Here is a 17374-nt window from a genome sequence, read left to right on the forward strand (position 1 = left end):
AATTTCTGGTATGGTGACATCCCTTTTCCAGAGTCTGAAAAATGTGTTGCTTCCCCCCCAATTACAAGCCATTATCACATTCATTCTGATCTGGTGATGCCTCATATAGAAAAAATAGACTTATAAAAATAGAAATCAAGCTGGTGGTGATGGGATCTCTATCTCATTCTGCCGCCAGTGACGGTAGAAATTCATGATTCATAGAACAGTAGACACTTTGGAATTGTAATTTGAAAAGAGAACAACAGTAGTTGTGGGTCAGAAATGTCTGTTTTAAAAAGGAAGTTATCATTCATCCCAAATGTCTGTATCCTGCCTTGAAGCCCTGAAGTTTTATCAATAGTTACTTGAGGACTGCATAAATTATTCAGAGACTGACTAAATGCATTTGTTTTTCTGTTTTTCAGGACAAGCCCTCCCTATTGTTGCGCTGACCTGTATTCTCTACGGACAGGGGAAATGGTCAAATCAATTCAGTTCAAGACGCCCATCTATGATCTCCACTGCAACAAACAGTACGTCTGTTCTAAGAAAAAGAAAAAGGAAACTCAAGCACCTCATATTTTATGATACTCAGCATGTTTATTTTCATTCTACTAATGGACTATTTTCTCCCTCTTCAAGTATTCTTGTTGTGAGCCTACAAGAGAAGATTGCAGCATTTGACAGCTGCACCTTCACAAAGAAGTTCTTTGTTACAAGTAAGAAACTTTTTTAAGACTTAAAGAGTTGTTTTTCTATCGTACTATAGAGACATTTTCTCTGCTGACCACAGTTCAGAAGCGCCCTGGTTAAAAAGTACTAAAGTCATTTATCTTCCAGTGTGATACCTCTGTTTGAGGAGCTTCTTTTGTGTCCTTGAAACTGTTTTTGGTGTCTTTTTGGATCTTTTAGGGGTATTTAATCTCTTTAATCAGTCTATTTAGTTCCTGGCAGGAAAAGGAAAAGCCTTTTATTAGGTTGCAGAAGACGATCAATTGTTATTCAGATCTAGATCTAATTAGATTTGATGTGTTTCACGTGTGAAAATAGCATTTTATTGCCAATGGAAACGTATGTTTATGGCCAAACTCGCGTGTTCTGTACTATAATCAGTAGCGCAAAACCAACAGCACCAATCACATAAGTTGTGTTTTTCTTTTCAACACTGACATTGCCCAACATGATCGGTGACTCGGTTTGACTTGGTTATCATATACTTAACCAGCCACCAAGGCCTGCTGTCCTCTCAAGCTTTGCATTGTGACTAAACGGCTTTTATCAAAACACGATGTGAGGCCCCTCCATTTGAAGCTCAACACAGGGAAACTGTTTACAACACAGCTCTTGCATCCTCCTGGCTGTACCTGCCATATCGGCTCAAGGAGGCTGCGAAAGAAAGGCCAGACTGTATTACAAGGCCATTGCTGTCCACTTAAGTCATTGACTGGAGTAAACTGACCTTACTGGCTGGCTTTAATGTGTCTCCTCTTTGTCTGCCTGCCTTCCCTATCAGTGTCTGAGCCACAGGAAACCAAACATACTCAATAGTTATTAATCGTTTCTGAATGCAGGGGCCTCCTCTTCATAACGTTGTTTGGTCTGTTTGGGCTGTAAAAGCAGTAAACAAAGGGTCCTGTGATGTGTGGAGCTCCACTCGGGATGGGCCGTTCTACTGCTGTATGTTCGTTTCTTCTCCCGGGATGTGATGGTGGACATGTCGTGATTTTATGAGCACTTAAGGCTCGTCCCATATTTATGTTCTTGCTTTGCGTTCAAGTGGTGTGAGCTGGGGCTTTTTCTTTCTCTTCTGTTCAATATCATCCCGCAGCCTCCTCGAGCTTTTCTGAGTGGAACAGCTCACAATGATAACGGTTCGGTTCTCGTGATGTACGGATTGTGAAATCATGGGCTGATTCCGATACCGATGTTTAAAATAACAATTTGGCCAATAGCCGATGATGATGTTTTTGCCGTTATTTATTCTGCTTTTGTGCCAGGGAAACAAAGACCTCGTCGTTATAAAATAATAACTGAGCTGTTTTATAGTCATTCAGAGTTTCATTTCACTGTCTTTAAATGAGCACAAATTCAATCATAGAAATTGATGAAACAACTTTTAATATAACCTCCTTTCACATGTAAAAGATAGAAGAGCAGAATGTTTCAGTACTTACAAAACCCAACAATAGTATCTGTTTTGTAAAACATAAATTAAATGTAAATGTAAAAGCGATTAGAAACATCCCACACATAGACTTATAGACTACTTGGGCGGACCGCCCATATATTAATGTCCTTCCAGGTATATTTGGCGACCCATTTTAGCATTTTTTTTTAATCCATCAAGAGAACGACTCCATCTGTGATCGATTAACTAGTGAGCTAGTAGGGGCAGAATGCTGCCGGGGAGTGGATGGTCCCACTGTAATGCTACGTGTCCATCAGATCCGCCGAGTACACTAGGGGACACGCTGCTCCACTCAAATGGCCGCTCAAGCGGTGATGCACCCTATAGTTGAATGCACCTGATTGGTCCCTGTTTCTCTGGTCGCTGTTTCAAACAGGAAACGACATGGCGCCCTGCACATGAACTTTCTGTTATTGGTTTACACAATCCACCAAAATCTATTTCTGAAAACACTTTAGGCAAGAAATAAGCTATGCCACTGCTGAGTCTTGTTTCATTTTAGAACCATATCGCCTATAGTGTGACAGCTTGGTTCAAGGTTCGTGAGTCAGATAGAACGTACTACTCACCCGTCTTTTAAATGGTTATGTCTCCAGTCTGATCTCGAGCGCAGAGCTGATAGGTAGGTTTGTTTACATGACTTATTGTAATGCTTGCTGTTAGGACACTGTTAGGGTTGTCTCTCTCTCTGCGGCCGAGTTCTCTGCCAGCATACGGTTGTTGTTGAATTATTCCTCGTTCAGCTTGACCTGACCTTACATTTAATTTATAATTAATGAAAGTGACGCTGTGTGACTCCCGTCATGTGGGAAATTTTATATTAATTTATATTTCATATTTGAAGGTCAGTTGTTTTTTTTTTTTTTTCCATAATTCAAATATGTGTTCAAATTTAGAATATTGGTTGACAGCCGGAGTAAATTTATTGGTAGAGGTATTGTTCGAAATATAGCAGCATCAACATCAGTGACAGTAAGTTTTACTTTGTAAACTTTTAGTACAAAATGGAACTTTAGAATATGGAACATCAAACTCTGCGGATCAGCTATTGCCGCGCTCACAAAGGTCTTTCAGGAGTCAGCCCGTTCATGTCTGTTTCCTGCTGCCTGCTTTAGCCCCCCGCCCTCCACCCAGGATGTCAAACATATGTTATCTCACTGCCCGGGCTCCCCTCGGCTTTGGAGAGGCACAAAAGGCTTCTCTGGCGTTACCAGCAACCCTTGTGGCTTACCTCAACCCACTTTCTCCCCACCAACCCCCTTCCCCAACCCGGCACACTAAATTACTGTCTCCACCTCATCTGCTCCCTGAGCACTAAATTATTGTCAGCAAGCCATTTTCCCCCACACCTCCACGCACTTACATTAGCTCAGTGTGTGTGTGTGCACGCACAAGCATTTGACGAGGGCCTGTGTTTTCGAACACAGCGGGTGTGATCATTAATGGATCAACATTTTGTTGCCTGCATGTTTACAGACGATTGAAACTGTCACTGTCTGTGTCTGCTTGCATTTAAAGATATTTATGACAATATCAATAATTTCTCCAGTCTGTTTACAAGCATGTGTTTGCCTGTTTTTGGTTGATTCCGTCTTGCAGCAGATATGATAGACGCGCCCCTGTAGTTAGAGCTCAGTTTATGGTGTTAAGTCGTAGCAATCCGCGTTCTTGTTTACTTCCACATCTGTTTGAGTGGGAAAGGGAAAAAAATAACATCTGAGACATTTATCTGTTCGTGAAGGCACGGCTTTGTTGGTCGTTTAGGATTATTGGTTGCTATTTTTATTTCTGCTGATAGCACACTGGTTGTGTTTGCGTGTAAATGTGTGTGTGTGTGTGTCCCCACAGGGATTCCTGTGTTAGTCAATCAGCAGAGGAGCCATCCTCAATTTATTGGGTACCACAGTCTCCATTAGCTCATACTGTGCACACACACAAGCCTACAGACACGTCACCCACATTAGACTCCCATTTATCTTCCCAAACAAGAGACTCCCCACAAACACATTAATGGTTTAAGATAGTTACAGACACTCTTCACAGAGAAGGCTTGTGAAAATCCCTGCATGTGTTCCTGTTTTTTACTTAAAAACCTTTGATCATGTGGGTTATTTACCAAACTGTTCATTCCTATTTTACTTATCGTTGGTGCCTCTGTTTAGTATGACCATCTTTGTGTCCTTTTTAGGTTGCTATCCCTGCCCCGGCCCCAGCCTAAATCCAATAGCTCTGGGAAGCCGCTGGCTAGCCTACGCTGAGAACAAGGTAGTCTGTACACACACATACACACACTGTCATCCACTGCAGAAGTGCCTTATCAGAAGAGAGACATATTTACAATCCCAAAAAAAATGCATTTTATCTGCCTCTTTAATCCGTCTGGATAAACATCTCATTCCAAGAAGAGTCCATGAGAGATGATAACATTTTGAAAATCAACAGATGCATAGGAGTTTTCTGTTCTCTTTCTGTGTAATGGGATTGTTAAGTACTTAGAAAAAAGCAGACTGTTCTATTGCGCACTCTGCAATACGTTTAATGCATAATAGTGTTTTGGTGCTGGCCCACTCAAGTAATTGACAGATGGGGCCCCTGTTTGTGTGACTGCCTAAGGATTTCCAGAAATGACAAAAATCTAGTCTCTTGAACAGTAAGAGTAATACTGAGATGGAGCCATTTAAGTGATATTGTATTTGAAAATTAAATCAGAGCAGATTGGCTGTTTGGTTGTGTAATGCTTCTTTCAAAGCAAAACCCAATTTCCTTCACCAAAGAGTGAAGAGGGGAGACTTTTGGATGTCTGAAATCTGAGTTAATTTCCCCCAATGTTTTTTCTTTTCATACATCTCCTGCAGACTTACACGATACAGTATGTCTTGTATTTATCTGTAAATCGTTTTATTTTCGCAGTTGATCAGATGTCACCAGTCTCGCGGAGGAGCTTGCGGTGACAATGCACAGTCCTATACAGCTACAGTGATCAATGCTGCCAAAGTAAGTGACTATACATACATACATTTACCTTCTACATTTTACTGCACAACCTGTGTACATTTATTCATTTTATTACAACTGTACACCAGTCTACTACAGTACTATATATACTATACTAGTACTATATATATATACATATATATATATATATATATATGTATATATATATATATCCATCCATCCATTATCTGTATCCGCTTATCCTATTCAGGGTCGCGGGGGGGCTGGAGCCGATCCCAGCTGACATTAGGCAAAGGCAGGGTGCACCCTGGACAGGTCGCCATACTATCACAGGGCTGACACATAGAGACAGACAACCATTCATGCTCACATTCACACCTACGGGCAATTTAGAGTCAACAATGAACCTAACCTGCATGTCTTTGGACTGAGGGAGGAAACCGGAGAGACCCTAACTTTAAAACAAAATTCTAATCGATAACTGACCGTTAACCGTTAACTGACAAGATTAGTGCGTCGCATGCAGCGTCGTTATTTTTAGTGCCTAACAAGCCGCCCGGCTGCAACAAAAAGCTGATACACAAACAGGTTAAATCCATCATTTATCACCAGCTGCAGTGTATGAGCACAATAGACAACTGAGTCCCCGGTTCACCAGACCGGGAGAGTTACTGTAGCAGCCATGACGCTGCGGGTATTGTCCCAGTAAGTTTCCACTGCATCATTTAGTTTAGCTGCGAGGTTGTCAGCAGTGTGTCTGCCCGACGTAACGGCACCAAGTGTCCGACAGACCGCGTGTGTGTGTGGCGGCGGTGAGTGTGGGGTTGTCGGTGGCGTTATAGCTGTGAACGTAGCTGTGCAGTGTTTGTACAGTTTATTTGTCGGTGAAGCCAAGCTCCTATATACTGTATATATATATATATATTTATCTCCAGTCTTAGTCTTAGATTCTCATTCAATCACATCTCCCTACAGAAGGACTTACGCTAAACTACAGTTTGCTTTAATCGTAAACGTTTGAAAATGAGTTCTCGTGTTCAGACTGTGTGGCTATAATCTGTCTATAGGTCCTTCGGTCTGTCTTAAGCCTTTGCTCAGATAAAATAGCACATAATACAGTATTTCCAGCTCTGCACTTCACCATCTGTAAATGTGCTGACATTGGATCCACCTGGCCCGCCTGGCTGACTGGGGCTGAGCTTATGAGACACTTCATCAACCTGCCTATCTGTTTTTCCCACTGTAATCTGTTTCTCTCCAGTGGTCTTGTTTCACTCATCTCCACGGGGGGGTGGGGGGGCTCTAGACTCTAAGATGGCTCACTAACAGCCAACAGCCCCCCTTTGATACCAGGTGAAATTCATTCCAGGTCTGATTTAGCTGCCTGCCAACACACGGTAACTAGCTAGCTCCTTATACGATTGTAGTCTTGTCTCTCCCAGAGGAAAGGGCTAATTGATTTACAAAGAGCAAGTGTATCCCTTCTCCTTTTGCTTAATGAGTGCTAACAGCTAGTGTGAGAGAAGTCTCATTAACAGGCTAATGGTGGTATACATCAAAAAGAGCATTGTGTCGCTAACAGGTTAGCGGCATGGCAAGGGGTGGACAATAGCGTTGGTTGGGGAGGAGGGGGTGGGTGGGGGGTATTGATATGCAGACAGGCAGTCTGCTTGCCCACCCTCTCCTCATTTAGGACCATATATCTCAATATGGATGACAAGGTATCTCCCTCTGGCTTGTGGCGCGACACGCTGGCTCTTAGTGCTGACGTCCAGAGACATGGAAACAAAAAGGGTGGTGAGGAGGGGGGGTAGCATTAAAGAGTAATGGCTTTTGTTTATAAGAAAGATTAGAGAGAGAGTGCAACAGCTCTGGCCGATTGGACTCCCTCCTTGTTCCAAATTCGCTCTCTTATGGTAAATTTGTGTATCTCATCAGCCCTGTTGCCCGTCACTCCTGGGTGTATGATCGAGAAAGACCTTTCACATAAATTAGGCTGTAATTTGTTTAGATGGCGACATCAGGCCCCGTAGCTGTGTGTGTGTGTGAGTGTTGTGATGTGTTTTTGTCAGCCATCAGACAAGATCTGCCTCCAGACTCCCCCCCGTCCCACCCCCGTCCCACCGGCAGATCAATAGCCCCTGTTTGGACTACCACTAAGAACTCCACAACTGCAGTGATTAGAAAACACATTAGTGTTGATCAATTAGGAGCCAAACGCCTCACTTAATAATTGATGGCTCTTCTGGCATTTTACACACACACAAGCGCACACACACACGCAGGCATACACATGCGCACACACAGGCCAGCAGACACTGTTAGTGTGCCTGGCCAAGTGGCGAAGAGAGACAGTGGGTGATCCTCAGACCCAACAAACGCAAGGCGCCACGCTGTATTGACAGGGCCGCCTAGTCTGAATGCCTGATTAGGCTCTCCGGGGCCCCTTTGGCGCGCTTACACACACACAGACACACAGTCACACGCATTGGACTCCATTAGACAAAGACAGTGTAGTAGGTGAGATAGACTCCACTTAAGCAGCACTATCCATTTCCCTCAATCGAGCCACAGAGGTGTGTTTGAGCCAGACACCCTGGCTGGGCCTTAAGCGGACACAGAGGAGCCTCACACGCACACACACACACACGCAGACACACGCACATGCACACGCACGCATACACTTGCATACACAGACGGTGTCTCCTGCGGCTACAGTGCTACAAGTCATCAGCACTACAAGTTATCAGCAGGCATCAAGTGAACACACACACACACACACACGCACAGGCACATTATTGCACATCCAGTATTTCCTCAGCTGCTCTTCCGCTCATCTTCAGTTTCCGTAAAGGCTTCAAACTAAGTGAACTACGAAATGTAGTATATTGCATATGTTCAGAATAATTTGGGAATATGTAACACCAGATGTTTAAGCACTGATATAATCTGTCAATAAGAGTTTTCTTTGTCCCTCCAGACTTTAAAGACGGGCCTGACAATGGTGGGTAAAGTCGTCACCCAGTTGGCAGGCACACTACCAGCAGGCACTCCGGACGAGGAGGGCACACCTCACAGTGCGAGTCGTCGCAGCCCCCACAACCCCGGTGTGGTCACCATCGTTGACACACACAGTGTTGGCGAAGGACAGGTCAGTCAAGGGTTTCTGATTTTGCTTGATATTGTTAATGATCTCATAATACAGGGTTTTGCACACTATGATTCTTTTAAATGTTAAATTGTCATGGTCACTCTTTATAGACATTATAGAAAGCACGAAGGCAACTCAGTGTGAGGAGTCATTGACAAGTCATGGAATATCAGTCAATCAAGGCAAGAGTGAGAAGAGATATCAGAGATATAATAATTCATATAATATCAGTGTTATGCACAATACGCTTTTTTGCAGTAAATTTGCACAAACTACACTATGTATTAATTTCTATAATACTTGATTGTGGTTTATTATTAGTAGGGTGTAAGGATCAAATCTGGGCAAATTGTTCTTCCGTTTTTGGGTTGTCCGTCCGTCTGTCCCGTTCTTGTGAACGCAATATCTCAGGAACGCCTGGCGGGAATTGTATTACATCTGTCAAGGATGAACTGATTAGAATTTGGTGGTCAAAGGTCAAGGTCAGTATGAGCTCACAAAACTAGTTTTTAATCATAAGTCAAAAATTCATATGCTATTTATGACAATTTCACACAAACATCTAATGGGATGAAATGATGAAACGATGACATTGTGGACAGACATGGATGTAAACTGCAACTTGACTGGTTGGCGGATGCATACAACAGCGAAGCGGTAATTCTAGTTTCTCCTTAATTGCCAAAGTAAATGTCAGCAGTGGAGACCTGTGCGTGTTGTAGTGAAATAAAATCATTTACAGCACACACTGGAAATGTACAACATAGCCATGCAAACACACTTAGTGCTGTCAGATTTAATAACGTATTGGTCTGTAGTTGTAGTGTTTGTATGTGTGTAAATTTGTTTCAGCTTCTTTTAATCTCAATTATCAGAGTTGCTTTTTTTGTTTTTAAATCCGAGATGCTTTCAAACATCTGCTTTCATTTGCTGTAAATGCTGCAAATGGCACCTGGCATTACTTAACAGACCATTGCTTCATCGCTTGGCCTTAAATTAATATGTCATGAGGACAAGGAAAGGTGTGATGCAGAATTAATAGTGTCAGGAAAAAAAACAACCATTTAATGCAAAATGTGTCAAGGGTGATTCTTTTAGGTTATAAAATTGCCAATTTAAAAGGAGATCAAGAAATGGAAGATAACACGTTCTGCTAATTTAGGTGGAGGCTGTTCCAAAGTTGTTGGGGAAATCCCTTAAATTTGTATCTTGCCACCACGGGCAGAGGAGCCCGGGTAGAGGACTGGGTAAAGGACGGAGGGGACCAATTCATTGGTACCAACAATATTCATGCTAGTTTGTTGCGAAGGAGGCTGAATGATGCTCCAACTTAAGAAACGTTATAACTTATGCTAAATTTTGGCGTGAAAAATATGCATGGCCATTTTCAAAGGGATCCCTTGACTTGACATGGGTTCTCCCCTTTACAGACTATACAGTATATATATACACCGAAGACTAAATTGATACCAATTTGTTCTTGGCTTTTGGTCTCTCTCTCTTGTCATGTGTGAACCAGGTAAATATAACTTTGGCCTCTGCGGCTTGGTGGGAAATGGGAAAATCTCCAAGGCTGGCTTTTTTTCTGTGGCTTGGACACACTTGGGTCCATTCACCTAACTCTGCACAACTCTCTGAAAGGTGTGACTTAGACTTACTGCATATTTTAACAGCCAAGCTTTTAGCCACAGCCCTGTATGTTTTAGCAGGAGAGTAGGAGAGACGCTCTGTAAACAGTCAGCTGTTGGTCCGAAACCTCAGATGAAGCTCAAAGCTGAGCGAGTGCACCATATGTCAAATAAGGTTTTAATGTTCAATAAAGCCATTTTTATTGGTGTTTTGGGAGGTGGGTGAGAAGTAAGTTTCTAGCCATATATATTTTTTTCTATTAAATCTTTTTTCTCGCCAAAAAATAGCAAGTTGAGAGTAGCGGATGGGCAAAATTGCCTAAAAACATTATGATATTACAGAGTATTTTCCCCGATATCAATATTTATTATGATATAAGAAAATATTGAAATACCAGCCGAGGAACAAAAAACCTTATGTCCATGGTTGACGCACAGTTTTCTGCGGAAGATAATGCAGCTGCTCACACAATTTGTCTTATACATGAGCAAGACTGCCCTGTTATTGATTTGTTTTTGGGGATGCTTTTTTTAATTAGCTTTTTGAAAGTCTTACTTTTCAACTTTTTGGATTGACCTCATATCTTAAACTCAGAAGGCAATCTTCGGTTCCGAAAAAAGTGAAGCCAATGCGGAAGTACCTTAAACTTGCATTTTTTCTAACAGCCAGCAGGGGGCGACTCCTCTGGTTTAAAAAATAAGTCTGATTGTATAGAAGTCTATGAGGAAATGGCCAAAAAGCCAAGATGGTTGCGTCGAAAATGCTGAACTCGAGGCTTCAAAACCGTAGTCCATAAACCAATGAGTGACGTCACAGAGACTACGTCCACTACTTCTATATAGTCTATGCTTAAACTCAACGAAATGTGACCACTTTGGCAAGCAACTGTCAAAATGCTAAAAATAAATAATAGTAATAATAAAAATGTAATACAAGTTTTTTTTTTAATTGAAAAAGTCTGTTGTCTACATAATTGCTATGATTTATTACAATATATTTAGACACCATCTCCTCAGATTGGTTAATGCTGGTTATTTTATATCATTTTAATTGCTATTTTCTATTGGGAGTTTAAGGATGTGCTGTATGTTTGGCACAAAGGTGGGTAAGTTACATTCAGGTGTATTGTCCTTAACAGCATTATTCAACACAGACCCATCCAGGTACATATACCTCGATACAGAAAGTATACATAACAATATATTGGTCTATAACCCCGGTTATGGTTTGAACCATGCCAGTTGCCTTCGACAGGATCTCCCTTTAACATCTAAAGAAATACTAAAAGCTTTTATCCCCTTAAACATGATTAATCACACTGCAGTAGCTGTCACATTTTTAATGAGGCGTGTTCGCATACATAGTACAGTTTGTCAGTAATGTAGTCGCCACACACATTCACTGCTTTCTCCTTCTCTCTTTACACATGGGCTGTAGCCGCCCTGTAGCCAGTGTGTTGTCTTATAAGCTGGACGTAAGCCTTCAGAAGCAGGCCTGCACTTTGTCACCAGCCGACACACTGTAACCGTACACTGGCCATAAACACGGAGTAGGCCTGGTGAGCAGGGAGGCGAAAGCTAGGAGCGGTGAAGGGGTAGGAGTGAATTAAGATGGGGGGTTGGGGTGTGATATTTTTTTTTTTTTTTGAGAAATGGGGAAAAAGGCAGGAATATGATAGAGATGGGTTCGTGTGGCAGTCCAGGATATTCCCATGTCTTTCAGGCTTTGAAATTCGTTATTTGGAACAGCAGCCTCCTAACACACAGGCACACACACTCTCCCCTGTGTAATGGGCTTGGTCCTCTGGAGGACACTCTTGTTTCAAAGGGCTCCAGCAGGATTCCCTCACAGAACAACATTGTCTGCATGCATCTTAATAAAATAGATCTGCTTCATGTCACCAGCCTCTTTCTTTCTTTGTATTCTCCCTTTTTTTCTCCCCCACCCCCCCTGCTTATTTTCTTGCTTGTAGTCTGAGACGAAAACCCTTTAGTTTTTAGATTTTTTTTCTTATTTAAAATGCTCAGCCAGCCTTCCTGACATCGTTTATGCAACACTGGGGCCAAATTTAACCCTGTGTATATGTTTTCTCTCTCTCACACACACGCACTTGTGCACAAAGTGGACCTCATGTCTGGTCTTATTTCTAATCTCTCTTCCTGACTAAAGGGATTTTCTGCCAGCTCCTGATCTCGGCTCAGTCTTAGTTAGATTTCTCCACAACAGACTTCATACAGAGATTTAGGAGCAGCCTCTATAGTTGTGCAAAGTGACTTAAACTTTAATTTTCTTAGGCGAGTTTCAGAAGTAGCAAGCCAAAACCACATTTGACGCCAGTTTCTGCTTGTTTACGGGAAAACGCGGCTGCTGCCAGGGGGTATTGTCAAAGCCACGTGTGAAAAAGCCACTTTATAGCCAAAGTAAATGTGTTCATACTCTTGTCTATTGTTGCGTCATACTCCATCACGCTGGTCTCAGTACAGCCTCTTACTGAAGCACCAGCACTAATAAAATGTAACTTTAATGATTCATAATTTCTTTGATGCAGCACAAAGAGTACAATTTTGAACAACGTGCTTGTTTGTTTTTGTTTATCAGGTAATATGCTAATTATTTTCTATCCACAAGAGGGCAACGGCACATTCAGAAAGGAGTTTAACCTCCTGCTATTTCATTGCGGGGTGATGTCAAAGAACGCTGCCGAGTGTGGTGATATCAGACCAAACCAAAATGTGAAGAGAAATCCTTGAGCAGGGGAAAGTCCCGTTCAGGGTTCAATGTTCTTATTGTTAGAAAATGATTTTGAGTTTCTGTGTGTGTGTGTGTGTGTGTGTGTGTGTGGCTGTGTGTGTGTGTGTGTGTGTGTGTGTGTGTGTGTGTGTGTGTATATATACTCCAGGTCTTGGTGAGTGAGGACTCGGATGGAGAGGGAGTGGTGGCTCACTTCCCAGCTCATGACAAACCCATATCCTGCATGCAATTCAACCCCAGTGGTAAGACACACTCGCACACACTCACACACTCACACACTCACTCACTCACTCACTCACACACATGCACACATTTCTTTTTTGAGGAAGGAGCTGGAGCGCTCTATGCAAGTTCAGAAGACATAAAAAGCAGGAGAGAGATTACACTTCCATTCAAGTGTAACTCGGTGGGTGTTTAGCTCACATGGGGCCTCATGTCGTCTCTAAGGCGGGCCTTGAGCAGCCAACTCACCCCAATGTATTCATAGTGTGTGTATTCATACTGTATTGTCTTAATGTTCTTTTGCACTTTGTCGCAATGTTCTTGAATGTTTGTGTAAAGCACTTTGAATTGCCCTGTTGCTGAAATGTGCTATACAAATAAAGCTGCCTTGCCTTGTATTATACAGAATGAACAGTTCCCCCAACACATGCCTTTACTCCAACCTTAAGACACGGGCAATACATGCAGGTCAGGCATTGTGTCACATACAGTCAATGGGTGACATATGCCAGCCCAGTCACCAGGAAAAAATGTTTGTATTGTACCTTTCTGCGCACCACAGATACGTTGAATGTCAACATCTTTGCATTCAGTCAGGGCAAGTGACGTAGTATATTGAGCGACTATTATTGAAAGTTAACGCGGTATAATAACTAGTATAACAACCGAGAACGTCCTCTAACGACGGGTGTGACAGGTTGTGGATGGGTCAACGAACACAGGACTTTCACCCAGGAGGCCGCTGATTGTGTCCCATGTGAAACCAAAAGTAAACGTTGTTACGTTAGTTGGACATTGGTTACCTACGAAAGTGATTAACTATTTATAATGCAAAAGGGCTTAAAATTCAGTACACAAACACTGTAATTGGGCTCATTTGAAGTTGTATGAATAGACATTATATTATATAGAAAATTATATTTTTGAATATGCCAATTCAAGTGTTACGATCAAACTTCTCCGAACCTTTTATAAAGGTTCCACCTGGAGTGTCTCATACCTAGAACCCCCTATGAGAGGTTCTACAGAGAACTGTTCTTTGGTGTAATGGTTCCACACAGAACTCACTGGAAGTTCTATCCAGAACCTTTCGACCCTCTTAGGGTGCTAACAAGAACTCACCCAGGGGGTTCTACAGAGAGGCGGTGGTGCAGCACAACCAATAACAATCATGGTTCACCATCACAGTTTTTGAGCTTGTGGCTGATGGGAGGCTCCAGGCAATTTTGCCACTTGTATGGTCGACCACAACATATTACTAGGCCGTCGGGAAAACTGGGTGGGACTTTCTGGCTCAGTACCAAACTGGTTTGAATCCTCCTTAAAGGACAGGGACTACTTTGTGTCTATAGATAATTACACATCTGAGTGGACAAATATGACACGCGGAGTTCCCCAAGGCTCCATTCTGGGGCCTTTTCTGTTTAACATCTACATGCTTCCACTGGCTCAGATTATGGAAAACAACAACATATGTCACCATAATTATGCAAATGACACACATTTACATAACCACATCACCGGGGGACTATGGTCCAATTACAAGCACTGAGTAAGTGCATTGAACAAATCAACGATTGGATGTGCCAGAATTGTCTTCAATTAAACAAAGACAAAACTGAGGTAATGTTTGTGGGGTAATGTTTTTGGAGCCAAAGAGGAGCGATTAAAATTCTGCGGTCCGCTTCAATCGGCAATGTTAAAAACCACAAACCGAGCCGTAAATCGTGGTGTGGTCATGGACTCAGGCCTAAATTTCAACAGCCACATTAAGACAATTACAAAGTCCGCCTACTATCACCTTAAGGATATATCAAGGATTAAAGGACTTATGTCTCAGCAGGATTTGGAAAAACAACTTGTCCATGTTTGTGCTATATGGAGTTTCTACACATATTTGTACTGTATTTGTGGGAGTTTCATACAGTATGTACAGGGAATAGCTAAGAATTGGAGGGTTTGTTGGTTTGCTTCTTGCACCCATTTGGTGTAAAAATCTAAGATAGTGACTTTTTTGACTTTGTGCTGATGTACTCTACGAGTGCATGAATCAGTGTGCTGACATCAGCTTCCATGTACACAGTTTACACTCCCTTCTCACCATAGTATTTTACTCTGGCATCTCCTTTTCCACTCTTTTAGCATTGCTGACCCCCACCCCAAAAAATAAAAGGGACAGTAGATGCTTTGTAAGTGTGAACAGGCTACCTTGTCAGCCTGTGTGAGTGTGAGCTGCTATGTTGCTGTTCCTCCTGCGGTGTGTATGTGTGTGTGTTCACATATTTTATGCTGTGTGTGTTGTGTGTGCATGTGCAGTTAATAAAGGAGCTGCTGAGAGATGGCTCTCACCCCGTGACCTCCAAGCCCCAAGAATCCTTCACTTACCTAGACTTATGACTAAACTCAGCAGCTCCTTCTGAGCAGGAACAGGATGACATTGCAGACAAAGACAGACAAGACATGGTTGTCTAGACCCCACCTACTCCCACCCTCACCTCAGCAGAAAACACATACAAAACACAACCCAGTTCAGTGCAGCTAATGGCACAAAAAACCTGCTTAAAAGTACATCAACGGAAGAGACATGTTTTAATCTCTACTAGTTGTCGTCCTCTCAGTAGAAAGTAGACATGATATCTATAACAATGCAAAACATTGTTAAAGAACTAAACAAAGTGCAAGAAGTTTGACATTGACAGCTGTAGAATATGCTGTTGCTTCACTCAACTTTGCAGGCTTTACTTCTTGGATGTTCATTCATAGAGGGAGAAGTAAAGTTCATAATAAATACTTACTTACAATGGCCGAACGTCATAGCTCACACAGTTGCTTTTGAAGCACAGTACGTCAATGTTAGTATGATATACTGCGGAGTCAGTCATTAACTCAGATAGTTGGATTTGCCATCGCGGCAGTGGCTTTTGATCCAGTGACCAGGTGTCGCCAAACTAGCCAACAAGAGTTGTAGGAAACATTAAAAGAGAAACGGTACAAGCAGGAGCCAGGAAAGCTGAATTTGCTCAGTGCGATCTGTAAACTACAATCAAAACACTTTTGGAACTTGGGAGAAAATCACGTACACAAAGTAGATTGGAACAAGCCATTTACAGTAATTTGTTGTGGACTTGTACACTAACACATGAGTAGCCAGCAATGTATATGGAAGCATGGAAGGTACAATTTCACTGTCAGTAACTGATATTTTCTATTTTCTCAAGAAAAAACTCACTTTTTCAGTGCTTGTTCTCATACATTTGGGAATCACAAACTGTGAAAAACAACTTTTTTTGTGGGCTGCCTAAATCAGAAAACATGTGATTCAACAAGCCAATCCCCTTCCTATGTCATTAGATTATAACACCCACAGCTTGAGACCTTTGCAAAGCTGCACCATATTTTTCTGCAGATTGGGCTTTTTCAGGAGAGGATCTTAAAGAGACATGCTCTGAAACGTTTCAGTCAGAGGGTGAATACCGGTATATTCAGACAGACCCTATGAGAAAAATAATGTGTTTTTTGAACATTAAAGCATATTAACGTGATCTAGTACTAAAATACAAGTATGAACCTGAACATGCGTGATATGTCCCCTTTAAAGCATCTCACATGAATTTAAAACTCACTCCAATTTAGAAACCAAGCAATGGTATTAGTGGTATTAGTGTTAAGAATCAGAAATATTTGAATCTGTTGGTCTGGAGGCCTTTCATTATTTTTTAGGTCTAAACAGTTAATGGTGCCCCTTCTTCATTTTAAAATATTTTTTTCTGTGTAGTTGAGATTGATAGTTTTCAATGAGAGATGTCATCTCTTGAAAGTTACTGTTCTGGAATAAAAAATGTGTGATTCAGGGTGTCACCATGATATTTCTGTCTTTTTTTAAACCTTTTTTTCCTTGAACATCCAAGCTATAGTTTTCTACAGAAGTGCACCCTCGACATAGCACAAAACAGTACACGTGGTAGTTAGTTCCAGTGTTCTGGTAAATGCAGAGTAAGCAGACAGAATCCCCTGTGACCCTTTCCACAGGGCATCGTCAACTTCAAAATTACAAACACACTTTTAATCTTTCTGACTCATTTAGTGTGAGCCATATCTAAAGGGCTAATACATGTTCAAATTACAACAGAAAACAGCACCAGAAGTGTACACAGATTTCCCCTTTTTTTCCCTTTTGCAGTCAGGGCGTGTAATGAGATTAGCAACGAATCTTCACACAAGTGTAGAAAACTCCTCCTTTCCACTGTTGTGATTGCAGGGCGCCTTTCATCAGTGTTTATTCTTGTATTCATTTTCATTTCTGAGCTGCCTGCTGCGGATCGTCCCGTAATTAGAGGCCTCTTGATTTGATCAGAGCCCAAATCCTGAGTGACGGGTTCATTGGTCTGGCTCTATACGTGAACTCCTTCCAAGGATTTATAGGAAGTGGCTTTTACTGAACTACCTTGCTGGCCCTGCTGAGGCTCCCTTTCAGTGGTCGAGCTCAACGAGAAAGA

General features: G+C 42.0%; 1 protein-coding gene across 3 annotated transcripts in view; it reads left to right on the forward strand.

The window, feature by feature from the left end:
* bcas3 (BCAS3 microtubule associated cell migration factor) overlaps positions 1-17374 on the forward strand; it is a 355427-nt gene that overhangs the window by 33275 nt on the left and 304778 nt on the right. For all 3 annotated transcript variants that reach the window (XM_037774551.1, XM_037774554.1, XM_037774552.1), the window contains exons 8-13: positions 408-515; positions 625-701; positions 4359-4435; positions 5081-5164; positions 8106-8276; positions 12805-12898. In XM_037774551.1, coding sequence (XP_037630479.1) covers positions 408-515; positions 625-701; positions 4359-4435; positions 5081-5164; positions 8106-8276; positions 12805-12898 — 611 coding nt within the window. The remainder of the gene's footprint in view (positions 1-407; positions 516-624; positions 702-4358; positions 4436-5080; positions 5165-8105; positions 8277-12804; positions 12899-17374) is intronic.

This window comes from Sebastes umbrosus, chromosome 7, assembly GCF_015220745.1.
Source record: "Sebastes umbrosus isolate fSebUmb1 chromosome 7, fSebUmb1.pri, whole genome shotgun sequence".
NCBI lineage: Eukaryota > Metazoa > Chordata > Actinopteri > Perciformes > Sebastidae > Sebastes > Sebastes umbrosus.